This window comes from Nothobranchius furzeri, chromosome 3, assembly GCF_043380555.1.
Source record: "Nothobranchius furzeri strain GRZ-AD chromosome 3, NfurGRZ-RIMD1, whole genome shotgun sequence".
Lineage (NCBI taxonomy): Eukaryota > Metazoa > Chordata > Actinopteri > Cyprinodontiformes > Nothobranchiidae > Nothobranchius > Nothobranchius furzeri.
The window spans coordinates 84,860,158-84,887,063 of record NC_091743.1 but is presented as its reverse complement, the minus strand read 5'-3'; the positions used below and the strand labels follow the sequence as shown (position 1 = coordinate 84,887,063).

General features: G+C 45.6%; 1 protein-coding gene across 6 annotated transcripts in view; it reads left to right on the top strand.

Moving 5' to 3' along the window:
- zeb2b (zinc finger E-box binding homeobox 2b) overlaps positions 1-26,906 on the top strand; it is a 95,123-nt gene that overhangs the window by 65,446 nt on the left and 2,771 nt on the right. For 3 of the 6 annotated variants that reach the window (XM_070549657.1, XM_070549656.1, XM_070549655.1), the window contains exons 3-9: positions 6,166-6,420; positions 13,329-13,397; positions 16,261-16,449; positions 18,134-18,348; positions 20,305-20,413; positions 20,746-22,751; positions 26,003-26,183. In XM_070549657.1, coding sequence (XP_070405758.1) covers positions 6,166-6,420; positions 13,329-13,397; positions 16,261-16,449; positions 18,134-18,348; positions 20,305-20,413; positions 20,746-22,751; positions 26,003-26,183 — 3,024 coding nt within the window. The remainder of the gene's footprint in view (positions 1-6,165; positions 6,421-13,328; positions 13,398-16,260; positions 16,450-18,133; positions 18,349-20,304; positions 20,414-20,745; positions 22,752-26,002; positions 26,184-26,906) is intronic. The other 3 variants (XM_015958054.3, XM_070549658.1, XM_070549659.1) reach the window with 3 other exon arrangements.

Genomic DNA, 26,906 nt, shown 5'->3' with positions numbered 1-26,906 from the left:
GACAGGGGAGGAGGGAGGAGGGCTTCTACTCCCAACATTTGTTGGAGGCAGGAACATGTGTGAGTTGGGGGGGGGGGGGGGGGGGGGGGGGAGGGGGGGCACAGATGGTGGTTCCATGCAGGACCCGGCAAAGGTGGGACCTCTGAGCTGTCGAGCAAACCTCGAAGCCCCCCCCCCCCCCGTCTGTTGCCGGGGCCTCCTCTGCAAATAAACGGCGCAATAATTGAATTAGAGTCCGTGTTGCTGCGAGGGTGGAAGTTTCCCATCACGCCAAACCATCAAACGGCTTTAAAACACGCCTCGATTGGGACTCCAGCCTTAGATGAAATGATTTTTATTCTACATTGATTTCACTGTTTGCGTCTTTTCCCCAAAAGTAGACAACAGAGCAGGTCCACATAAACGTTTACTGTTGTTTTATTTCCAAAAAAAAAAAACATTAGATGTTTTTTTTTTCAGAAGTTGTTTAAAATTAGCCAGAGACACGAAAATGTTAGGATTCACACTGAAATGGTGTTTGGTCACAAAGTTCCTTAACTTGTTGGTTGTCCCGTTTTGTTTTTGTTTACATTCTAGCTCAATCAGTCCCCTTCCCCTCCGAAACTTTTATTTTTCAGAAACTAAATTAAGAATAGTTTAAGACTCTGACGAGATGTTTTTGACTCATTAGGAAGAAAATTAGCTTCTTTTAAAGGCATTTTTAAAAATTGCTGCGACATGACAGAATGGCCCTGAGACCCATGAGCGTACACTGAGAACATTTGCATACGCGGTACAGGATAACGTGAAACCTCTGTGAGAACATTTGCAAACATTTTGGCGCAAATTTCAAGCGTCTGAAAGAACTCTGCAGTTCTTCTCTTAAAGCTTTCTGACTTTTACAAAAGTATTTGTGACACGAAAACTGATCAAGACTCACAAGAAAATAAAGAGACATTTCGAGACAATTTCCAGACATCCGGAATCTTTTTGGGACTATTTTGAGATCAACTTTGTCTCAAAAATTTTTTTGGTCTTTTCAAAATTCCAGCAAGCACGAGACTCCTGGAAAAGTTTGGAACCTTTATAAAATTCTAAACGTTTTGCGAGACTCTTCAAGAACATTTTGAGACATTTTCCAGACGTCTTTCAAGACTCTTGACGCTTTTTAAAAACACAAGAGCGAGGTTCTCTCATGGGCAAATGAGAAAAAAAATTGGAAACTCTTTAAAGAATGATTTTAAAACTTTTTTAAAGTTTGCTGTAGAATAAAAAAAACAGATAAATAATTTGGGGGAAATGAGGCGTTTGATATCAATCAAGAAAATGCACCTTGGTAAGGAATAACATCCACGTTTTTACACTGTTGTGTTCATATTCTTGCCTCGACTGAAGCCATGTTTAGTATTAAAGTCTGTGAGCTTGATTGTATTTTGTGATCGACTAGTTAAACTTCCTGTCGGTTGTTCTTCAGAGTGTTAACGAAGGTTAAACACGTCTCTTAAACACCTAAATTGTTTTAAAGAATATGTGTTGCCCTCAACAACTTATATCTGTCAAACAAACACTCACTTCACTTTTCAGCAACACCCCTCCCCCGGCGCGGTACACACACACACATGCTGGCCAGACAGACGCTCTGACACACACACACACACACACACACACACACACACACACACACACACACACACACACACACACACACACACACACACACACACACAGGTTGCCTTTACACTTCAGTGAGTTTTCACCATTCATCGTCTCTCCCAAGTCGCCCGCTCCCCTCCCCCGGCCCTCACCCCTCACTCTCTCCGTCTCTTTTCAGAGCTTTTGTTTGCCCTCTGCCACCGTCCTTTCACCGACTTGGCCCCGATTTGCCCCTTGTGCTCCATCACACCATTATCCTGAGACAAGATAGCACAAAATATCCAAACATGTCTGCATTTCCTTTGTCTGGTCTGACTTGGGCTGGGGCTTTTTTTTAGGACAATCATTTCCTGGAGATACATTGTTTTGAAAGAGAAAGCAATAAAAGTTTGGTCAGTTCCGGAATAAAATCCCTCCCCGACATCTAGACCTAAATCCGACGTTACGTCATAAATCAAGACCGTTTAAAACCGTGAATAAAAGAGGAAACTGTAGAGAGAAACAAGCTTCCATCAGTCAGGAGGAAGAGTAACCCAAGGAAGTGCTTAAACTGCTGCAGACAGGAACAACGGCAGACAAAAGGTCATCATGAGAATCCGCTACCACCGGCCATAGCCACGAGGCAGCGACCTCGCTTCCACCTTAATGCCCTCCCACACACACACACACACACACACACACACACAGACAGCCCAGCTAACGTAGCGCTCCTGCATCCCCCTCGCAGCCATCCAGGTGATCCGCTTGCCTCACATTCATGAGACAGGGAGCGAGCGCGAGCAGTTATCGTCCAATAGGGAGAATGTCCTGGCTCATTATCGGCGTAGGAGGCCGAGCGTGTCACCTGGAGCTAAGCCTCGACACTTGACTAGAAAAAAAAAGTCAGCCGGGGTTAGCATGAGAGCACCAACGTGGGTGTTAGTCATCCTCCCCGCAGCGATCACCTCGGTTAGAGCTCCGTTTCGCTCTGGCTCTGGCACTCGAGCAGGAAGGGCTTCTGATACAGCCTCCTGAACAGCTACTTGGGGATTGTTAAATAAATCTGATTATACCTGTTAGCAACTGATTCTTTCTTGCAGCCCGCAGGCGGAACACCTCTGAACTTGGGTTTAACAGGAAGGAGGACAGAATTTTAGGCTGGATTCTGTTGCAAAATGTGTTCTTTGTGCTTACGTTGCTGCTCTAAGCAGCTGGAATCACGGCGCATCTCCAAGAAAAGCATCGATTACCAAGAAATGCCAAAGACTCAGGTGAAAATGAGTCATTTGACGTGGCGCTGACGGTTTGTTCTCCCAGGAAGATTCTTGGAACTCGATTTAGCTACAAAAGTGTCTTAACTGTATCTTTGCTGAGTTTGGTGCCCAACTCCTTGTGAAGATTACACGTTCACATCTGATGATGAGCGCTGGGTATAGATGGGTTATAAGCAGGTTCAAGCTGCCCATACAGTCCTAACAATACACTGCAACTTTTGCCAGGAAAGTGCGAACGCTTGCGATTGTTTTAAGACACTTTTTTTTGGGAAACCTTGCAAATGTATCAGTGAGCAAAGCAGCAGAGTCCTGAGATTGTCTCCAAGACTTCTCAGTTTAGTTCTTAGTCTGAAAATGCAGTAAACGCATCTCCAACTAGTCGTCGCTCGGTGATACCCCCGGTGTACCTCGAGTCGTCCGCCCTGCCGGAGTGACTGATCCGTGTGTTCTGCAGGAGTTGATAATAACTCTGACACTGAAAGCTTTTCTGATTGCTCTCGCTCTGTGTTTGCTGTCAAACCAGATGCTTTCTAAACACAGTCATTTACCATTGGAGGTTTGTTTCCAGGCACTAGATTAACACCACTTCTGCTCTGTCACATCTGAAGGATTGTTTTATTCCTCCTTCGCTCTAAAACCCGATAAGACGCTGAAGCTCCCAGTCGCCCTAATCGATATTAGCTTTCGCTCCGTTCTGTCTGCTGAGTGACGGAATAATGTCGGGCCCGTGAAAGGGTTATGTCAGATGGTTTCAAACCTGGTATTAAACAAGAATCACAATCTTATATGTGTCATTTTAATTATCCGCAAAGCTCAAGTCACAGCAAACAGGTAGCAGAGGGGAAAAAAAAATCCATCGTTACTTTTGTCAAGGATGACACTTAAGGTAAGAAAAGGATAGAAGAGGCATTTGAGGAGTAAACATTATCTCCTCTTTGTCTTTTCTCCTCTTCTAAGCTGCACAAAAGGCTGATTAAGAGCGAGGTTCGGGGGAGATGAAATAGCTGCCTGCGAAATATTAGTAGGTTAGAATTACTTTGTTACGTGACACAATACCGATAAATGCTTGGTGCTCGGGGAGGGAGAGGCTCCTGTCAGCAGTGGCACCTCAACAATGGCAGCTTTCTCCGTGTTAATACTACGCGTTTGACTTGACGAGCACCCCACTGTCATTTTGCCTTCTCGGAGGTAGACAGCTGACGTTCGGAGGAGATTGCGTCTGCTGTAGCTTTTACCGACAGTTCAACGCCCCCGTGCTTGTTCAGAAACTCGAGGACAAAACTTCGCAAGCGATTAGAGAGAGGGGAAAGAAAGAACAGTGTTAGAAACTTGCGTTCTGAAAAAGTTTACTCGGGTCTGCGGTGCTCCGCGTCCTCATTCCTTATGTGGGAAGTCAGGAACGGTGTGCTGTGCTGCGGTGGTTGTGTTTTGAAACAAAAAGAAGCTCCCTCGCTCTTTTTATTGGGGAAGAATAGGCCCTTTAAAACCTGTCCAGCCTTAGATAATTTCATTCAGACGGCCCCTGCTCCGCCGTCATTGAATCTGCATCCAGGGATCAGGTTCACAGGAACGGGTTGATAGCTTCCCAAGCCTCTCGGCCTTTTGTTCTAGCAGCCCTCTACTCCTAAAACCCCCCCTCCATCAACACCGCCACCCCACCCTCCCTCTTCTCTGGAAGCTGGGGGACACAGAGCTGATGGTGAGAACAACTCCCAAAGAACAGGATGCAACAGAGAGATGAACTCCAAACAACTACGTTTAAAACCTGAAGTGTGGACTTCATAGGCTGACAGAATCGTCTTTTTTGATTTTAAATGAAACAAACCTGGGTGGACCAAGGTGGACGTGGACCACCCAGGAACCCCCTAACGTCTCCGGCCTCTGTTGCCTTTTTTGTCAGCCATGAGGAGCATTACTGAGTCTGAACTTGCCTAAACCCTTGTGATCACACCTCTTGAAAAGGTTTTGTTTCCTCCGCCGATTGGTATTCGAGGCAGGTCACCGCACTCCCACCCTCCAGCCCCTCCCCCACCTCCCCCCGCCGCCTCCCCTCCCACGTTTCAAAGCCCTGTTTTCATTTTAATTTGCACCTGTTGTGCAGTTGTTCGCTGAAGGCAAGTGCAGACCAGTCAATTGCACGGAGACGTGTTTGGAGGAGGTGTGGGGAGGCTTATCTTTTGATATGTATAATGTTTTCAAAAATGTCGTGCATGGACTTTATCTGGTTGGCACTCGTGGTTCTGGGAAGGTTCAAGAAGCAGGGACACTTTCAGGCTTGGGTGGCTGTTGCTTTGGCTTAAAGACGGCTTTAATTAAGCTTTCAGATTCGTCTCGGGGTCACAAAGTTCTGCCGACGTATTGATGCGCTCGCTCCAGCTTTTTTTGTGTGTGTGTCAGAAACATAAATAGAGCTAAAAACAGCCTCCACCTCTTCTCTGTGGCGGCTGGGTCCTCCCAAGACGGGCTCTCGCCACAGAACATTCTTGTACGAGCTGCCAATGAGGTGTGTCCCCATGCGATGCCCTGCTCCTGGCTCGCCTCGCACTCCATCTGCACCGCTCCAATAAGTCTACTGACGTCCGTTTCTGCAGTGATTTACGCCGCGGTGCGTTTTTGCTGAGAAACAGCCGACGGCGCGGTGACAAATTTGCACGAGAGCCACCTTTGATTGAGTTCACAGCCCTTATTTACAGGCTGTCTATTTTAAGAAAAGCAGGCATATGTCAGGGACCAGGGTGCTGTTGAAGCAGGCAAGCCCTGCTGATGCTGCTCAGGAGCTTTCTAATGTGTGTGTGTGTGTCAGCAGGCCTAAAGGCCCTGTCGAGTTAAAAAACATTTACATTTATGGTTTCACTTCACTGGCAATGCAAATGCGTCCACATCCACGGGGTGCATGCTGTGATTAATCTAAATGACTATAAGTTGAGCCCTTTGTGTGCATAGCAGCCAGATCCGTGGTACAGTATGTGCTATGTGGAGCATCTCAGACCTGAGCGGCATGCTCCAGAGCTGAGCCCATCTGAAAGGTGCAGCTCGTTGGCATCCGAGGCATCTCAGCAGGACTGAAAATTAGTGGCTATTTTGGCTTGCATCTCCTGGACAGCTGTCTGCTCACCGCTGTGGTTGGGTCACAAATTCCAGTCGCAGATGCTGTAATTCAGTTGTAATGCACCAAATTAAAAGGAAAAACAAACTAGGAGGGGGAGGCCTTGTAAAATGCTTTTTTATTCAGTTTTCATGTCTTAAAACTGACCAACTTCCTTTGTTCTTCTCTCTGTCGCAGCTCTGAACTATGAGAACATGGTGGAGACCGGCTCGGAGACTGAGGAGGAGGACAAGCTGCCCGTGTCCGAGGAAGACCCGCTGATCAACGGGACGGGCAGTCCGGCCAGCCTCACCAACCCGGAGGCGTCGCCGTGCGCCGAGAGCCACGGCCTGCTGACGAAGGACGAGGAGGACGACGAGATGCGGGACAGCGGCGTCGAGCACATCTGGCCCGACAACGACATCCTGAGCGCCTCGGTCGATGGTACGGGTGAGTATCTGACACAGAATCAATACGAAACCAGAAACTGCCGTCTGAAACTCCAGCATCATCTTCTTTTGTCATCTAAGCAAAAAGATAATAGTTAAAGTAATGTTGAACCTGCAGCGAGTGAATCATTAGGATCGCCATGGTAACCACACAGTGTGTTCCTCACGTAAAATATTTGAAAGGTTTCTGTGACATCATGCCAAAAAAAATATTCAGTGTCAAAAAATTCTCCAACTTAAACTGTGATTGTGAATGCGATAACCCTAACCCTAAGTCCCGCCCTAACCCTGACCCTGACACATCAGTCAGACAAAGTCCAACTTTAGGTGAGTCCTTTGAACTCTGAATAATGTTTCCACTGTGAAATCTACCAGAGCAATAGGCTTCTGTACTGGGTTCACTAAATTCTCGAAGGTCTTTCCCAGAGTTTTTCCTTAAAGAGCAAGTCACCCCCTACAAGAAACTTACTTCACTCCCTCTTCATGTTTGAAGAATGCAACAAATGCTGTTGCCTTGCAGACCGAGAGGGCGGAGCCGCAAACCAATACACACACACACAGGCTCACAACAACATTGTGACATCATAAGGACCAGTTTACATCATAGCATAGCTCTTGGCCAATAGCGGTGGCAGATTTAAATTCAAATGCAGTGCAGAGTTTTTACCTGACGACGGCACAACACTGCCAGTTTTAGGCAGGATATTCAAATTTGAACTAAAATGCACTGAAGTGCCAAATTATTGACGACACGTGTCTGCAGCACGATTAGACATGCATTTATGTAGTTTATCAGCAAAAAAAAGTTGATTTTGGGGTGACTTGCTCTTTGAATTTGTCGTCATCGTACAACACGCTGCCACCAAATATCACAGCACTCTAGTAGTGACTGAGTGGCATGCTTTGACGTGTAACTGAAATGCCTTTTTGAGGTTACGGGATGTGAAATTGGGCTGAAAAACCCAAAGCAGTGATACTTTTCTACACCAGCTTCCTTCCAAACGGCACAAACGCGGTTCTGGCTTTTATTCCCTGAGCTCTGCCAGATGTGCGGGGGTTCAGGTGAGCTGCCAATCACAGGAACTACCACGAAGCTGACTGTTGGATACTTTGTGTGCTCATCCTGCCACTTGTGGAACTACTTTCTGCCGTAAACCCCACCCATCTGGCGCTCGTGTGGACTTGAACAAACGACACAAAGCGTTTTGCAAACAGCGTTGGAGCCGGGTCTGATGGCGCAGTCCCGGCGACGCTCCCCCGGCAGAACAGATGTGATAAACAGTTTCCGTGCGAGCGGCGGGGGGGACCATTTGGTTCACGCTTAGAGAAAAGTCCCGCTCTGAGCCAAAAAGCCAGAAATATTTACAGTAATGTAGGAGCTGAAACAACAAGGCAGGGAAGGAGAAGACGCGAGAGGGCGGAGGTGACGCCTTCACAAACTTGACTGACTGTCTTCCCTGAGCACACGGCACCCCCACCACCCCCCTCCTGCCAGTCACGGATGCTTGAAAGATAAATACTTTTAATTAGGGGGCAGGGTATAATCATTAAAGGAACCCAGACTGCTGCAAAAAAAGTCATTAACAATCTTAAATGAAATTTTTATTTTTATGATAGCCATTTACATGTATAATAAGAGTCAATGATTCCTGGAAGCATGTGACGGGAACAGAGTGCGGCAAGAAGTCATGTAAGACAGCCTATTTAAATGAGCCGGGCTTCGCTATTCATTTCTGCTAATGAACTAGCCGAAAAACTGGGGGAACATTCGGCAGTCTTAAATTTTAATACGCGGGGGGGGGGGGGGGGGGGGGCATTTATTAGGAACGAGAAGAAGTGGGTATCAACATTCCTCCATATTAGCTCCTCGCTGGGTGGAAGGAACAGGAGACAGTTGGGTAAATAAATCAAGATAAAGGATAAACAGGCTGTCATTGCACACGGTAATTGTTTATTTGATAAAGACCTGCGGTGCCATAATGTCTGTAATTCAACTATGTTGCAATTTCCAGATAATATGCTTCTTGTGTGATAAACTGGCTGACATATTTCGGAGAGCAAGTCAAGTTCATTAGAGCGTTTGGGAGTCTCTTTCCCAATCTTGTGGGTGCTGCGTTTCCCAGCCTGCTCCTTCTTCTTCTTCTTCTCCTGGTGTGTGTGTTTTTTTTCCTCCGCGGTGCCTTAGTGTCTACGGTGATACCTCAGCACATAGCTCGGGCCTGAGATAAGTCCGCACCCTCCCTCCTTGCTTCATGATTTGGTCGTCACTCCCCTATCGGGAGCTGCTGCAGGTCTGAATGTGGCGGGAGTCGTCTGTTCTACCCCAACATGTGACTTTTTGCATCTGTTCTAGGGCTCGGGGGCGTTTGTGCTGTAGAGATGAAGAGAAACGGTAGAATAAAGTTTATCTCCTGGATGATTACAGGGCACAATCTCGGGCCTGTCCTTGACATTCCTTAATCCCACACTGAGGCTGGACGCGGTGTGCTGGAAAGCATGACATCATCATCACCGACAGACGCTTTCAAATAAATCACCTGCTCTGTTTTAAGTGAGGAGGATTCCTGACACGCCGCCTGCTCGTTTTTTGCTCCTCGTTTGCTGGATTTTGCCAAATTTGGCTTCTGTTTCTGGTTGAAGAGTGGCTCTTGTTTTCTTAGCGAGTTTTGCAGCTGCCATTTGAACATCGAACGCGTCCAGGAGTTTGGTTGGTCGTATTTTAGAATGAGTGCGGTGTTTTGGGCGTCCATGTATCCTGCCAAGGCTTTGATTCGGATCAGAAACACTATTATTGGGATGAAAACACAGAATATCTGGCGTCTGAAAACATCTGAAACTCAAATCCGTCCTCGTTGTGTTCTTGTGAATTGTGTTGCTCCATTCAGGAGGCGAAACGCACGCAGGCAGAACCTTGAAGCGACTGCGGCGACCCGCCGTAAAAATAGGAATGTTTTCAAAATAAACACCATCAGAGCCGCTATGAAAATAGGTGGAATTACAGTCAGGCTGAGGTAGTCTGGACTCCTCCTGAGCCCAGACCTCAACATCACTCTTCTAGGAGGTGTGTACCTTACCGCCTCGAGTTGTGTGTGATTTACTGCTGAGAAAACACACTTCATTTACCTCCGATTAGAACACACACACACACACACACACACACACACACACACACACACACACACACACGAGAACTTGTTTACAGTTTCCTGCAAAATCTGCCTTCCTTTTGCATTTTTCTGACTATAAACTCACCACAATGACACTTTGTTCCATTTGAATGCAGCCCAGGATGGGCATGGACGTGAGTGAGTGAGTGTGTGTGTGTGTGTTGGTGCCCGAGCCAAGAGGTGTATGTGGTGTTAGTCTACCTCCTGCTGGAAGCAGCCATCCCTCCCTTCAGACCGCAGTTAACAAAAGTTTTCCAAGGTAAATAGGGGAGAGTGGAGGGCCAGTTAATCCCACTGGTCATCCCTTGCGTCAGACCAAAGGCATGCAGTCAAAGCAAACACGGTGCCTACGAGGATGCAGAAATATGCCGAGAGCACCCACGTGGGAGGTTTTCGTGATATCTGATACTTGTGGGTATTTTTTAATCGAGTGTTGTCTAAAACTGTTTAGTTTCCCAAACAGCAGCTTTGGTCTTGATGCCATTTGGATGAAATCAAGAAGAGAAGAAGAACTAAAAAACGTCTCCTGGCATTGAAGGAAGTGAGCCTACCCCTCCAGTGGATTCTGTCATTATTCTCTGAAGCCATTTACTCGGGTATTTATCATCTCACCACCGAAGCCAGGTCTTTAATTTCAAGCTAACCCTGAATCGTGAGCCCCAGAATGCATTCCACATCCCATTGTTTTCAGCTGAAAATAAAAATTCTTGTTGCTTCTGGCTTTTGTGTGGAGTAATGTAAGCAGGATAGCATTATTATCAACAACACACCCACAACCTTTCCTGCATTATCTCAGCCAGGTTTCTCCATCCCTTATTTAAAACCGAGGGGACAAGACTCCACAATGCACGGCTGTCCTTGCAGGCGCAGCTGACGGGGAACACAATGTGGTGTTTTATTAAAAAAAAAAAAAAAAAACAGAGGTCGCATGTTCTCGGAAGCACCTTGATTTAATTTGTACCAACGAGGCAGGAAGGAGGGACCGGGACTTCTTAGTCTGATTGTCCGGTCAGCGTCCTCCCGTCGACCGTGAGGGGAGAAGAATGTGTCAGAAGAGGGTTTTCTTTATGAGCCCGTCAATCCCGGCGTTATTCACAGCTGCCTCACCTGTGCCAGGACCGAATCCGCCTGTCTGGGTGCCATTACCCTGATTAGGCTGGAGGAACCTGGGCTTGTGTAGGCCAACGCTGTAGGTAGTGATGCTGAAATAGGAAGAGAGTTAGAAAAACTCCAATAAAATCAATGAATTTTTGAGATTCCATCAACATTTCGTCCACTTTATAAATTATCCATGAAAACATGTCATAGCAGAACTTTTTCCACTATGACTATTTTGGTTGTGGTACTTCATACGATGGAGACAACCGTGGGATTGTAACTTTATAGCAGGGGTGGGCAGTCCTTGTCCTCGAGGTCCGCTATCCTACATGTGAGTGTTTTTCCTGTTTCAGCACACCTGCTTTCAATCAGCAGGTGATTAGCCTGCTTCTGCAGAGCTCGATGAGCTGCTGAACAGGTGAATCAACTGGCAAGAAAAGATGCAGGATACCGGCCCTCGAGGAGTGGAGTTGCCCACCCCTAGATAGAGGTCATAATAGCAACACCACTCAGAGTTTAACCCATTCACTGCCAGTGACGACTAAAGTCGTCATTTGCATTTTTTACTGTTTGAGCATCGGAACGAGCCCCCACGCCGAGAGAACAAACATCTCAGCTCTAAAGCCGATCTTCACCTGCATACGTCACATCACGTGATCAGGAAGCAGAACATCCATGTGTTTGGAGATCGTTTTGGGCCGTTCCTGTAAAAAAAAGTGAGGCGCGAACCGGAAAAGCGTCAGCCGATCACAATTCGACAACGGATTATGAAAGAACGGATAACGCTTGAAACGCGTGGACTCTTCCTGATGTAAGAGGTGAGTCTCCGCTTTGTTTTGGTTGTTTTGGCGTCGACATCATCCTAGCGCGCAACGTTCTGTGACTCTTAAAAAAAACTGCAAAAATGGTGAGAAACGCTGGCAGTGAAGATTGTTATCAATCAGGAAACGGCTGGCAGTGAATGAGTTAAAGGCATATTATGAAGTTTTACTTGCTTTTAGCACCCCCTAGTGTCCGTTATTCAAACCAAAAGTGAAACTCTCCTCCTCGCCGTGTATTTATGTTTTTAACACCTTAATCTAACTGCTGAAAGTTCTCCTCAGCCTTCTTTAGTGTCTACAGGAGTGACTCATCACTACATCAAACAAATCAGCCATGTTCACAATCTAAAACATGCAGGAAATTGGCTAGAAACAGACTCTGTTGCTGCCACGTCAGCTCCACTTTACTGCCACTCTGAAGTTGCAAGCATGGTGTTATGGCCACAGAGGGCGGTGGGGTCTGAGTGAAATGTCATTAACCCTGTAAAAGAGTCATTTTAGCACATATTGGCTCAAGAAAATGATTTAAAAATATGAAAAAGTTGCAGTTTCCATGTAACCAGTCACAGGAATCAGGACTCGGTAACTGAACTGGTGTTTAGCTGTCTCTGATGGTTTTAACACAATCATGGTCTAAATTTATCTAGAGAGTTAGAAGTTAGAGAAGCACGATTTTTGCAAACAAACTCGTATTACTTCCTAACACGTTATGTTTGAACTACAAATGATAAACTTTGGTATTAGAGTCTGTAAGCGGCGTCCTCTCAGAGTCGAGAGGCCACCAACAGGCTCCCTTCAGGTTCCCTTAGACCAGCACTTTGACTTTACTCCACCAAAGAGAGTAGTTTTAACCTGTTCAACAATTTTAAATACAGCTTTTGTTTTTGTGTGCGGTCTAGGAAGTGGGAGACGCGGGTGTGTGGTTTCCATGGTGACCCAAATGCTCCACTGATTAAACCTTTAACCTTTCTTTCGATCAAGATGCTTATAATCCTGTCTCGGTTTGGATTACTAATTTGATGTCTGGATTTTTGGACTCTAGCTGCTTTGGCTCGCTGCTAAAATTCCTTCAGATTTTTTTTCCCCCCGCAGCTGTAGAGATGGATCAGCCTCTTTAGGGCCAGAATGCACTTTCTCCTTTATTGTCATGCATGTAAAACGCAGAATTAAAGGCCTGACTTTTGTTGCTCCCTTTAAAACATCGATTGCTTGGGCCCGCCCACTTGAGGTCTACCCCGACCAGTGAGGTTATTTCTGCCGCTGAGAAATGTTTCTGCAGCTACAACTCCTCATTTGTGGTCAGGGCTTGTATTCTTTTTAGTTCCAGGAGCAAGGCGCCAACTCTCTGCCAGGGCTTGTGGCGAATCACAAAAATGTGTCCGCGCACAACAGTCGGAGCAGCTCTGGATAAAAGCGTCCACCAAATGACATATGATAAAACAAGTGTGATGGTGCATGCAGGGGATTGCAGCGGCGTCACAGCCGGGGAGTAATAAGCTCTGCCTGCGTGTTGGCTGGGGCTCTATGATTGCTCAGGTGGATGTGCTCTGTGTTGTATTTAATCGCCGTGCTTGGCGATTGAAGATTTCTTTGCCTCCCCTGTCGCTTGTTGTCATGTTAAAGGTAAATAAGTCACTGTCTGGCCCAGATGATAGCATTCATTAAGCATGCTGAATAAAGCTGCAGCACGCTACGATGCACAGCGGTGCCTTTATTGCCTTCTCCATACCTTTTTCTTCTTCTTAAAGGCCTCACTGTCACTATTACTCACCCCTTCTCCCTCCTTCCCTCCCTCATTTTTCTTCCTCTGTGTTTCTGTGCAGATGAAATGAAAGATGATTTCGATGCCCTGGGGCCTGATGCCACTCTGCAGGCAGTTGGAAACGGTACAGGTGAGTTTAGAGCTTTCCTTTTTGGCCAAATCAACGTGATCAGTCAGTTTTTTTGCTTTGTTTTGTTTTTTGTCTTGAAGAAATTTAAAATATTTAGATCATTTCTTATTCAGAATCACATAAATCTTGAAAAAAAGCCATTTGTTTGGCTTAAAGAGCAAGTCACCCCCAAATAAACTATTTTTTTGCTGATAAACTAAATAAACGAGTGTCTAAGTCGTCAACAATTTGGCACTTCAGTGCATCTTAGTTAAAATTTAAATATTCTGCCTAAAACTGGCAGTGTTTTGCCGTCGTCAGGTAAAAACTCTGCACTGTATTTTAATTTAAATCTGCCACCGCTATTGGCTAAGAGGTATGTTGTGATGTAAACTGGTACATTATGATGTCACAATGCTGTTGTGAGCCTGTGTGTGTGTATTTGTTAGCAGCTCTGCCTTCTCAGTTAGCCTGGCAACAGCATTTGTTGCATTTTTCAAACGTGAAGTGGGAGTGGAGTTAGAATCTGGCAGGGGGTGACTTGCTCTTTAAAGAGCAAGTCACCCCCTGCCAGATTCTTACTCAACTCCCACTTCCTGTTTGAAAAATGCAGCAAATGCTGTTGCCTAGCAGACCGAGAGGGCGGAGCCACTAACAAATACACACACTCACGACATTGTGACAGCATAATGTACCATCTAACATCATAGTGTACCTCTTAGCTAATAGCGACGGCAGATTTAAATTCAAATGCAGTGCTGAGTTTTTTCCTGACGACGGTGCATCACTGACAGTTTTAGGCAGATTATTTAAATGCTTACTAAGATGCACTAAAGTGCCAAATTATTGACTGAACATGTCTACAGAGCAATTAGACACTCATTTATATAGTTTGTCAACAAAAAAAGTTGATTTGAGGGTGACTTGCTCTTTAAATAATACGTCTTAGCCACATGTTCTTCATGTTATCTGCTAAACCATGAGAAAAAGAGAGAACATAGTTAAATACCAACGTCTGTCTTAACTGCATAACCTGAAACCCAGCATATTTGTTCTTGTTCTTAAGGGAAACTCCACTTTCTTCTCAAAGAAGCTTTAACGCAGAGTAGGTTTTAGCTTTAGGTGGGTCCAGGTTTTGGGTTAGCAACCTAAAAAATCCGAGCTGAACAAACCACAAACTGCAAGCTGTAATTAAAGTGAAACTCCTGCTGATTCAACCTCCACCGAGGCCGATCTACAGGCAGTCAGGGTGATTTCTTCAAAACAAACTGACTGAACATGCTGCTCCCAGCCCTCCCGGTTAGCTAAGTGTTTCTTCTGGTGGAGCTGAACTCGATCTGCCATATTGCATTTGAGGTGTTGGGCTGATCTGCCGCCACGCACCCCTCCGTTCCATGAGATCATCCTGGCCACCCCAACAACTGGCTTTGGCCGTTTCTCCGGTAAACCAAAGTCACCCCACAGAACGCCACGCGGCCCTGCCTCCCTTTCAGCTCCCATTAGTCTCCGCGCATCCACTCTTCTCTCCTGAAAACCCCAGCAAATGTTTTCCATTTTCAGCACTTTGAGGACTTTTGGAAACAATACAGTCGGAGCTCTCTGCCACCAGATCACATGTGATTCTGCTTAAAGGCATGAGCAGTTCAATCACGTCGCTGGTGCCAAAGCACACTTTGATCCAGGTGATTTCCTCCGTTTCTCCTTAAAGGAGCACGGTTAGATTTTTCCATCCCCACGTGATGCTTTCAGAATGAAGTCCAGAGGCTCAATTAGCTTAGCCGCTTCAAAGCTAATGAGATTGCTGCAAATGCTGCCGTCACCGTTATCAAAAGTGATCCATCGGCACCGGTGACATTTGGGTGCCATTTTTGACATCCAAATATCTACTACCTTGACCTTTCACAAATTGGCTGGCGAAGTCATCACAGCTGAACAAATCACTCTTTAAACCTCACCTTGGCTCCAAGTCTAAAAGCCTCATTAACAGGGGAGGAAGCCTGATGAGACGTCATCGGGCTCCAGACAGCCTCCAGAATCTCTTCAGGTTCTGTGCGTGTGTGTGTGTGTGTGTGTGTGTGTGTGTGTGTGTGTGTGTGTGTGTGAGTTTTAAAGTCCCCCTGACTAATGAAGGCTGCCGTTTTCTTTCAGCTCCAGTTTTTGTTTTGTGTTGGGTGTTTTTTTTTCGGAGGCAGCTATCTCCTCGCTGCAGCTTAAGAGTTTCCCCGAAGAGAAGGGACTGGGAAATAATTTCACATTGTGTGGCCTCAGCACTTTGGCTGGCTTAAGACGCGTTCTGCTCAGCTATGGAGGAGCATGTCTCTGCCTCGCTGTCTTTTTCTTCTCCTTGCTGCTCCGACTTGTGGTTTGGCCTCGGTAATCTGTTCAACACAGAACCAACAAAAGCCGGAGCCACTTGATTGACCTTTTATGTGAAAGCTGATACAACGAGACGTGGCTCTGCTGCCGATTAAGACGTGATTGAGTGTATCTGTATGTACATGTGAGCGAGGAGGTTGGTTTTTTTTATTTTACAGTCCTGAGTCGTAAATCAGATTTCCTGTCGGGAGTAAATTAGGTCAGTGAAGTTTCTCTAAGACATGGCTCCTTAACAGCTCATAGTAGCACATCTATCTCCGACTTTTAGACGGATTAAGTTACATTTCTTGTTTTAGCAGATGTATGACAAGGGAGCCCGGTAATGTAGATATATTCCCCCCAAAGCTCTGCTGTAATGTTTCAGGGTGGCTATCCTCATCGTGTTTCCACCACAGTGTTCCCAATATTCTCCTGTAAGACATTTCTCAGGGGGGAAAGAAGGGAATCCAATTTATCCGTCCTCCTCCCTCACCTCATTCAGCGCCGCTCTCTTCTTCTCTCTCTGCAGTCAAGAGCGTGGATTGCACTTCAGAGCTGGAGGACTTCTTCGCCAAGCGGAAGCTGGACGACGGCGACAGCCACGTGGTGAGCATTGCAGAGTACCTGCAGCGCGGCGACACCGCCATCATTTACCCAGAAGCCCCAGAGGAGCTGAGCCGCCTGGGCACGCCGGAGGCCACGGGACCCGAGGAGAACGGTACGTAAACCGATAGAAGGGGTTAGCATAGCTGATGACTAGCATAAGAGCAGAGACACATAAAAATGCCTGATTGCATTGTATTGCATAGATCTGATATCATTTGTGCAAAGTGGTGATTAGCACTGTTGCATGCACAGATTGATCCAAATAAATAAATTACAGGGATACGATGAAACTTTCATGTTTTTAAATAATTTTCTTCAAATTCAATTCAAAAATACTTTATTAATCCCAGAGGGAAATTGATTGCTGTAGTAGCTCAGAATAATAATAATAATAATCAAGTCATCAAAGAGTTGTTGTTACAATGGCTGTTGGCAGGAAGGGTCTCCAGTAGCGGTCAGTATTGCAGCGAAACTGAAGAAGCCTCTGACTGAAGACACTCTTCCGTTGTCGGACAGTCTTGTGAAGAGAACGCTCAGGGTTGTCCATCATTTTCTTGATTCTCTGGAGAATCCGTCTTTGCATCTTCTCCTCCAGCGGTTCCGAAACTGCCGAAACTCTGGCTGAGTCCTTGAAAGGGCTTGGAGTTCCTCCATCTTGTTGGCCAGTGATCTCACATTGCCCATTAGGAGCCAGTATGTGATGAAATGACCCTTTACAGGGTTAACGAAAAGCCACTCAGGTCCCTACAGCCTCCTGTGGCCAGAATATCACACTTGCAACTTCAGATCAGAGTGGCGGGCCACCTGTTGGACTTAGGAAAAATGGAGCTGCAGTCTGGTTCCAGCATGTTTCCTGGTGAACACAGCGGATATTTTTAATTTAGCGATGAATCGCCCCTGTAGACTCTAATGAAGGCTGGGAGACACTTTAGCTGTTAGATAAAGGTGTTAAAAAGACAAATGCACCGCAAGTTTCGCTTTTGGTTCTACTAAATGGACACTAGGAGGTGCTAAAAGCAAGCCAAAACTGCTTGGTCTTCCTTTTTTAAGTACTAATTTGCGTTTATAACGTCATAAAACTTTATAACTAGTTAGTCGACTGGTATGTTTACTCCTCCAACAGCATGGCATTTAAATAACTGTTATGGTTATGCTAACATGATAAATTTATATATATATTTTTAAATAAGAACATTTAACTTTAGCTTTACCAGAATTTAGAAATTTCGCCCAAATGGAATCCACCAGAAAGCACCAGGAGCCTCGTGTTGCAGCCCAAATGCTGCAGAAACAGATAGTTTCAGTCAAATGTTTAAAGAAAAACAAGGAGGTGAACGTGTGGACAGAGCAGCAGCAGCAGCACTTCCCGCTGACGCGAGCGGGCAGCTGTTGGTCCCACAGATTCGCCGGATGCCTGGGTGTTTACCTACAGTCTCAAGCAACAGCTGGGCAGGCGCTTGAAATCAGATAGCGCACCTCTGAAGCTCAATTTGAACGGGGTTTTCATGCTGCAGACATGAGGATCCTCTGAGAGGGAGGGGCACTTTAGGACTAGCGGTGGAGTCGGGACCTTTGTGAATGTGTGAGCGTGTGCACGTTATGTTAAAGAAAGTGACGATGAGGAGTCTGTGCTGGATGCCAGCCTGACACTGATGCTCTCGTGTGGAGCAGATTGCACAGATAACTCCCATACCGCTCTGGGCAGCTCGCCCGTTAGCTGCCATTGATTGGCTGACCTTTTGGCCCACTTTCCCTTCCCCTTCCTCCTTCTCTTCCTCCTGCTGTCTTCTGTACAGACCTGCCACCTGGAACGCCAGATGCCTTCGCCCAACTGTTGACCTGCCCCTACTGCGACCGGGGCTACAAGCGTTTGACATCGCTGAAGGAGCACATCAAGTACCGCCATGAGAAGAACGAGGAGAACTTCGCCTGCCCTCTGTGCAACTACACCTTTGCTTACCGCACTCAGCTGGAGCGACACATGGCCACGCACAAGCCAGCCAGGGATCAGGTGAGCCACTCTTCCCGGTTTTCCTCCTCTCTCCGTTTCATTTCCCTCCTAATGCGCTCCGATCCCTCAGAGAAGAGAGATCATTTTTTCTGATTGGCAATCATTATTAATTTTTCATGGCATTTTGAAGATGCAGATCCTTTAATGGTATTAACTTTAATTGAGGCCCTAAATGGTTTTTTGATGGCCCTCGCCGATATGATTTTCCAGTCTCGTGTTCACGATCGAATGATTGTGTTAATTTCCAATTTGAAAATTTTTCTCAGCTCCTTAACTTCTCTCACTCCTGGCCTTTAATGTTCTTCTGGTGCAGCCTGTGGAGGTGGCACTCCGTCAAACCCCTCCCTTTGCTTTTCTAATTTCACGCACTGCATAAACATCTGTGTACGCTCAAAATTTCTGCCGCCATTTATCTCACGCACGCCTGAGATATAATGTGGATCTTAACCACCTCAAAGTCCTGCATTCAGCAGTTATGGCTCCTTAACTCAACCGGATTTAAAAGTGAAGAAATTGAGCAAAAAAAGTTCTGAAACTCCGGAGCGGGAGCCCGGTTCCGGGTTGTGGGCAGTGTGATGTGTTGTGCTCTATGATCTGATTAGATGTCAGCAGCCAGAACTTTCACCTGATCCACCAGCTGGATGTGAGCAGACGGGTCAGCCAGTCCTCGTGTTACAATCCCACCACCCCTCCTCCCTCTGGGTTCGGCCGGCGGCTTCGGGTCAACAAAGGCGGTTGTCGTGATTTAGTTTGTTTTAACTGTTAATCCTCCCGATCACATCTTTCTTCTCCTGCTGCCAATTATCAGCCGATTAGACGCAGGACTCCATCTTAAACGTGGGTTTGAAACCGAGGAGGAGTCCCATTAAACTAAAGAATTATGTTCCGGTAGGTAAACAGGCGCCGGGCTGTTCTGTCCTCCATGTTTACAAGCGTTAATACTCCTCCTTCTCTTAACCAATTAGCTGGAATATGACTAATTAGAGGTTATACATATGCAAACATCCCGTCCGACTCAGTCTCCGCCCACTCGCCGTGGAGGAGAGCAGTCTGCTGCTGCCATTCACAATTACCAGCCCGCCACCATTGTGTCTTATTAGCGGGAGACGAAACTTTAGTGGGCAGGGGTCCTCGGGGCTGGGGGAGTAAAAAAGAAGGTGGCGGGAGGAGTTGGGGGTGGGGGCTAGGGCAAAGCAGCTGTTGCTGTTTGTTTTTGCAACTCCGCAACACACGAGCAGTGGGGTCCCTCTCCGTCGCTTGGCGAGGGCCTCGGATCCCCCTTCCCTCCCCCCGTCCTCCCTCCAGCTTGATCTTTGAAGGTTGGGGTTGTTTGAACAATTCCTCCAAGTCCTCCCAGTGTCCTGCACGCCGCCATCTGTCTCCCCAGGAATGTGGGGAGAGTCAGCACACACCCCAGCATTTGTCAAGTCTGAGGCGAGAGGATTGTTCGGGGAGGGGGGGGGTCTCCCTTTACTTTATTTATTTACTTGCCGTTTACACTTCCCACTTGGAATAAATTGTTCTGCTAAAGACGAACCAGGATTTTGTTTCAAGAGGATCATGTGACTCTTCAGGTTATTTCAGGTTGGGCGTCTCGGAGGAGGACAGACTCGGTGTGTTTGCAGGTATGCGGGCTGGCTGATTAGGCCAAAAGTAATAAAAACTAGATCAGATCAGCACTCCTAATGAAGGTCCTAAAAACCTTCTTTTCATCTATTCTCCTTATTTGAGCTGCCAGCTTCTGAAGGCAGCCAGGAAATTAAAAGGTGTGTGATTCTCTGCGTTATCGTCGCTGCTGCTTGTAGTCGGAGGTGGGGGGTGAAAAGCCAAGGAGCCTCTTTTGCTCGTTGTCATGCCGACCAATTGTGATTATTTACTAAAGGCTCTCACCCCCGCAATGTTTGTGCACTTTTTCATGTATCCAAATCTCTTTGTTGTTTCGGTTTTTCCTCACAGCACCAACTGCTCAACCAAGCGGCCGGCAACCGCAAGTTCAAGTGCACCGAGTGCGGAAAGGCCTTCAAGTACAAGCACCATCTGAAGGAGCACCTCCGGATTCACAGTGGTGAGCTGCCTTCACATTCCCTCAGAGATCCAAACACCTTTGTGCACACATGCTTCTATACCAGTACGTCGGATCAACGTCTGAGAAAAGAACCCTAAAAGTCGTTCTCTTGGTTTTCTGACGGTTTTCTTTGGGAATTTGCTACGCTGTAATCCAGAATATTTTAATTAATAAGAACTCTTTGTAAGACCTTGAGAAAGATGCAGTTTAAAGAAGACGAGACTGTAGGTGACATTCTAATCCAGAAATATTAAACAGGTCAAGACTTTTTGTACGGGAGGACTTCTCAAAAGGCCAAATTTGTAAAAAGTGCTTGTGTTTTTTCATCCTAGGTGAAAAACCCTACGAGTGCCCCAACTGTAAGAAGCGTTTCTCTCACTCAGGCTCCTACAGCTCCCACATAAGTAGCAAGAAGTGCATCGGCCTGATTGCAGTCAACGGCCGCATGCGAGGCAGCCTGAAGCCTGGCTCCTCCCCCACCTCTGCCTCAGCGTCACCCACCAACACTGCCATCACCCAGCTACGCCAAAAGCTCGAGAATGGCAAGCCCCTCAGCCTCGCTGACCACAACAGCCACCTGAACATCAAAACAGAGCCGCTGGACTTCAACGACTATAAGTTGATGATGGCCTCTCATGGATTTGGAGCTCCTGTTCCATTTATGAACGGAGTGATGGGAGGGACCAGCCCACTGGGGGTGAACCACAACTCAACAGCTCAGAGCCCCTTGCAGCATCTTGGAATGACTGGGCTTGAATCACAGTTTGCAGGCTACCCAGGTCCACTGGGGAACAACCTGAGTGAGGTACAGAAGGTGCTCCAGATCGTGGACAACACTGTGTACAGGCAGAAAATGGACTGCAAGCCAGAGGAGCTCTCCAAGCTCAAAGCCTACATGAAGGAGCTGGGAAACCAGATGGAGGAGCAGAAACAGGGGTTGACATCGCCAGGTGGGCATCAGGTCGGTCTTCCACTCGTCAATCACAACGGCGCCACCAAAAGCATCATCGACTATACGCTAGAAAAAGTGAACGAAGCCAAAGCCTGCCTCCAGAGCTTGACAACAGACTCAAAGAGACAGATTAGCAATATCAAACGAGAAAAACCCAACCACATGCTCGAAGGAGTTGTGGATGAGAAGGTGCCGGAAAACAACATGTTTACACCTTATGCTTGTCAGTATTGCAAAGAAACCTTCCCCGGGCCAATACCTTTGCATCAACACGAACGCTACCTGTGCAAAATGAACGAGGAGATCAAAGCTGTGCTGCAGCCCAGTGAGAATCTGATGCCCAACAATCCAGGGATATTCATGGAGAAGAACTCCCACTCCTCCATGCTGTCTGAGAAGGGACTCACAGGCCCACTTAACCCTTACAGAAACTACATGCCTGTGCTGATGGCGTACTTTGCCATGAACATGGAGCCCAACTCGGAGGAGCTTCTTAAGATTTCCATAGCGGTCGGCCTCCCTCAGGAATTTGTTAAGGAGTGGTTTGAGCGGAAGATGCAGGAGTATGGAACTACTAGAACCCCACCACTAGAGCACAGGGGCCACACAGACATGATCGTTGGGACAAATAACCACCAAACTCCACCAAAAGACTCTTTAGCAGCTAGGTCGCCTGTGTCTCTCATGAAACCCAATGACTGCATCACGTCCCCTTCCATCGCGGAGCTCAACAACAACGTCAACAACTGTGACAACCCTCTCAGACATTTGAAAAACCACCAGTTCAGTGGCAGTGCCAAACCTGTTGGTGAAAAGTTGGACCACTCCCGCAGCAACACCCCCTCGCCGCTTAACCTGTCCTCCACTTCTTCCAAAAACTCCCACAGCAGCTCCTACACTCCAAACAGCTTAACTTCAGAAGACCTGCAGGCTGAACCACTCGACCTCTCGCTGCCGAGACTCATGAAGGAACCCAAGCACGCACTGACTGTCAAAAGCAGACCGAAAGTCAACAGCATCACCATCGACCACAGCAGCATCCCCTCCCCCAGAGAGCACTTCGAAGAGCCTTTGAACTTGGCCTATCTCAAGAAGGAATTCTCAGGCTCGACCAACAATGGGAACCTTGAAAAAAGCACTAGCCCCATCTTTGGCATTAACCCGTTTGCTGCCAAACCCTTGTACACGTCACTTCCTCCCCAGACCGCATTTCCCCCCGCCACATTTATGCCCCCTATGCAGGCCAGCATACCAGGTCTTAGGCCCTACCCGGGCATGGATCAAATGGGCTTCCTACCGCACATGGCCTACACTTACGCAGCAGGGGCAGCCACCTTTGCCGAGATGCAGCAGAGGAGAAAGTACCAGCGGAAACCAGGTTTCCAGGTAAATGAGCCACCTGTGATTTTGTGAAAACCCCAGGCTCGCTTGGATTCCCTTCAATGTTCTGAACTCATTTCTGTGCTAATTAAAAGAGTCAGGAGAGAGAAACGCTCACCTGAGGTAGATAAACAGCCGGGACATCACCCTGAGGTGGGAAAACGTTAGACGTCATTAGTGGTGTTAGGAGGGAAAGAGGTTTATGATAATGAGATGAACATCACATCATCCAATCTGCACTTTAGCCTGAAAACAGCATCAGGTACAAATAAATACAATTCAATCTCAGCGAATCTCTAATTGTTCTCTCTTCGCTTTGGAAATTCTACCCTGGAATACATTAGCGATCCCGTCTCCTTCCGAAGCGGGCCAGGCTCGGATATTTGTTATTAAATACGGGTGAAAGGCCTTTGTAAAAATGAAAAAGGTGAGCCCCGGAGCTGTGCACTTCTCTGAAATTTCCCAGCGCAAGTTTGCTGCATTTTAAAGAGAGCCAAAGCCAAAATGAGCTTCTTCACTACATGTGGATTAATAATGCACAGTCTCCATGTTCATTACCAGCGGATGCTGAAGGCTGTTTAACATAGAGGGGAACCATTTTGATGAAAAAAAGTATTAATAATGTTTCCTATTCTAAGTTATTAAATTAGATTTTAAAAATACAGCTACAGGCGTTTAGTTCAAATTGATTGCAGAGTGATAGTGGTCCGTTCTTAAAACACAGTGCAGCGCTGTCCTCACATTATCACACGCTTATTCATTAAAGCAGGCTTTTGGTGACTCACTATTGGCCATTAAGGTGCACCTTCAGATTAGAATCGTTATATGGGTTTGCAATTTCAAGAATGGCTCACCCCTCCTCCTCTAATGTTTAATATTGTCCTCCATCACTTTATATTTAAGAATAATCTTCATCATAAAAGGGGAGGTTTTAAAGAAATGTTCAGAATTAACAGAAGTTCAAAATTAGCCCCTTTCCGGTTGCGTTTCATAACGAGAACACTGTCAGTTGTAAATGGGAGATATTATTCTGCAGCTGAAACTTTTATAAGAAATAAACGCTGGTGCGTGCTGCTAATCAAAACTACATGAGAACTTTGTGTCGAGTTCACGGCGTTTTAACTGTTGTCACACAGCATTTTTCGTAGCCTTCATAACATGTTGAGTGAGAAGATATTTACTCCCAAGTCACGGTCGCATTTTCAAGACTTCATTGGATTTTGAGCATTTTTCTCTTTTGAATTTCTTCAAATCAACGGAGCAATTAGGACAATGAGCTAAAGCGCTTAAAATGTTGAAAAATGCCAAAAACCCACTTATCACTCATCTGTTTCCACAGTATTTTATACTATAATGTATTAACTTTTGGGGAAAGCCACACTTACAATTCTGATTAGGTTTTTTATCCTCCAATTCAGCTATATGTTTAGCTGTTCAATTCAGCAACACTGGTCGGACCTTTTGAAATGTGTTTTGCTTTAGTAGAACTTTCGAGTTTTTTCAGCACTTCCCCTTTTACGTTGCTTCAATTTAGCATTGGCCTATATTCAATTAAGCATTAGGCTATGTGCTCGTTTATGAGTTAGCACGTTAGCACATATTAGCTGTTGTTCAGAATTGTTTTGCTTTGCTATGGTAGGAAAATGGATTAATTCTTAAAGGTTTATTTTGTAAGAGATTTGACCATTTTCGCCATTTTTGCATTATTTTTTATCACTACCTTACCTTTTTCCCCCATTTAACAGTCAGACGCAGATTTCTATTGGTCACTTTTTTATTGAATCCAAAATTAGACTTTTTGCCTTTAAATTTGGCAGTTAGCACTGCCTTTAGCAGTTAGCATATTAAAAACAATAAAATCCCAATTTTTTTTACATTTAGGCTTCAACAGCTTGTTATTAAACAACGTATTTATTCTAAAATGTCCTTTGTTGCTAAATCTTTGCTCTTTTAGGCGTTTTGATTTCTCACAAATAAGCAGTTAACACTAGGTAAAATGTCTTGTTCATTTTAAGACACTACAGCTGCTAAACAAAGCATGTCGGGGACTTGCACAAGCCAGCCAGAGAAGCCCTGCTGATAAGTCTGAAAACTCCGTTTTATTTTGGAGAAGCTTCAAAATCAACACAAACTTAACCTAATCAATGTAAATCAGTCAGAATGACACCAGCACAAGACACACTATCACATTTCAGACACACCAGGTTCAACTTAAATAGTGGCTGATCAGACCACTCTACACACAAGAGGGGAACAATTAACATACAGTTAACACACACATCCCCCCACACACACACAAACTAACCAGTCTAATCAATTCAGGTAACTCAAATAACTATATCATAATTACAAACTCCCTATCCATAACAGAAAATATCTACATTAAATTAAACACAAGCATAAACATGAATCTCCCCTCCCTTGGGAGTTGGTAGATCCCGGAAGTGCTGATTAGGCTTCCTGAGGAGATGAGCTGCAGGTGTGAGACTCCATGGGCAACTCCAAGTCACTGGTAGCTCAAATAGAAGTACAAAATGAACACATGCATTCATAAACAGAAGACTGATTGTGTGCACATCAACCAGTCATCCTGGACAGAACGCAGAAAACAAACATTACCAGACAACCATGTCCCTGAGGTGACAGACACCGCTGTCCCAACGTACTAATGTATCCTTACATTCAACATTCATTCATTCATTCATTCATTCATCTGCTACATTATTTTCTTCAACAATTTTCACTCTTTTAATTGTTTTTAATTCTCAAGCTACAGCTAGCTATTTAGCTTGAACATCCACTTGCACAGCTAACTGCTAAATCGCTAACCCAACATGTTTAGGGTTTTACATCCAGCAGCAAATTGTGTTATTTTAATCCTTTTGACTTGTTTCTGTTCATATAAAGAGCAGTCAGACATACAAGCCGACTCAACTTTTCTCCCATTTAAAGGTTTCTGAATGATATTTCTTTAGTATCGATCTTACTGTAAAGGTTTAAAGACTTTTTAAAAAATATATGTTTTTTTACCAGTTGGCCTTTCAGAAAGGAAGCTAAAACGAGACACTTTTCACACAAAATGCTGCAGAAATGTTATGTATGAGAAAAAAAAACGTATTTTTAACATTAACGCTACAAAAAAAACGTACACATATTGAACTGTTACTCCACAGTACACCATCACTGTTTTGTGAATTAGAAGCACCACATTCTTTATTCCATTTGGTCTTTTTGTCTTTGTGTGTGTGTCCTTTAAGGGGGACCTGCTCGACGGCACTCCAGACTACTTGTCAGGGCTGGACGACATGACAGACCCCGACTCCTGTCTGTCGCGGAAGAAGATTAAGAAGACTGAAAGTGGTATGTACGCGTGTGACTTGTGCGACAAAACATTCCAGAAGAGCAGTTCCCTTCTAAGACACAAATATGAACACACAGGTATATACTGTTCTAGACCCTTATTTTAAACCCCATGCTTTGATTTTTTTATGTTTTATATGTTTGTGTTGCCAAATCCTCCCAATCTATTTAAATATTTTGTTACCCCCCCCCCCCCCCTTTTCCTTTTAATTCTCTCCCCTTTCCTTCTCTGTTTAATCCTGAGTTGTATATGTAAACCAACACCTAACGTGCTTCTTCATTGACAGGATTAAGATGCCAACTATTGAGCAGATTTCCAAATTATGCCTTTGTGATGTTTATAATGTTTTGTGTGTTCTTTGAATTAGAAGTAATTAACGCAGGTAGGCAAGACGAGGGTGCTGTACTCTTTATTTCCCAATCATACCCTGCTCTAATAATCATTCTGCTATCTTAAAAGACACACATCAATCCACCTAGATGTATAAAGCAGCCTCTAATGTCTTTATCGGTGCCATTATTGGCGATAGATCATATCAGTGGCGTAACGGTCAGGAGCTTCAGAGCCCCGATAACAAGTCTTTCATTGTAGTTAGTATACAGAGATCCTCTTTCACCAGGTTGCATCATTTATTATTACCCACTATCAGTAGCGGAGTGCTCAGAGCTTTATACCGCCTCCGTGTTATCTGCTCGGACATGAAAGTGGGGAAGGCTGCGCCGTCGGAACTGAACTCCTGAAACGGGAAGAAAGAAAAAGAAACGAGTGCGTTATCGCCTCCGAACGCCACTGCTTTATGT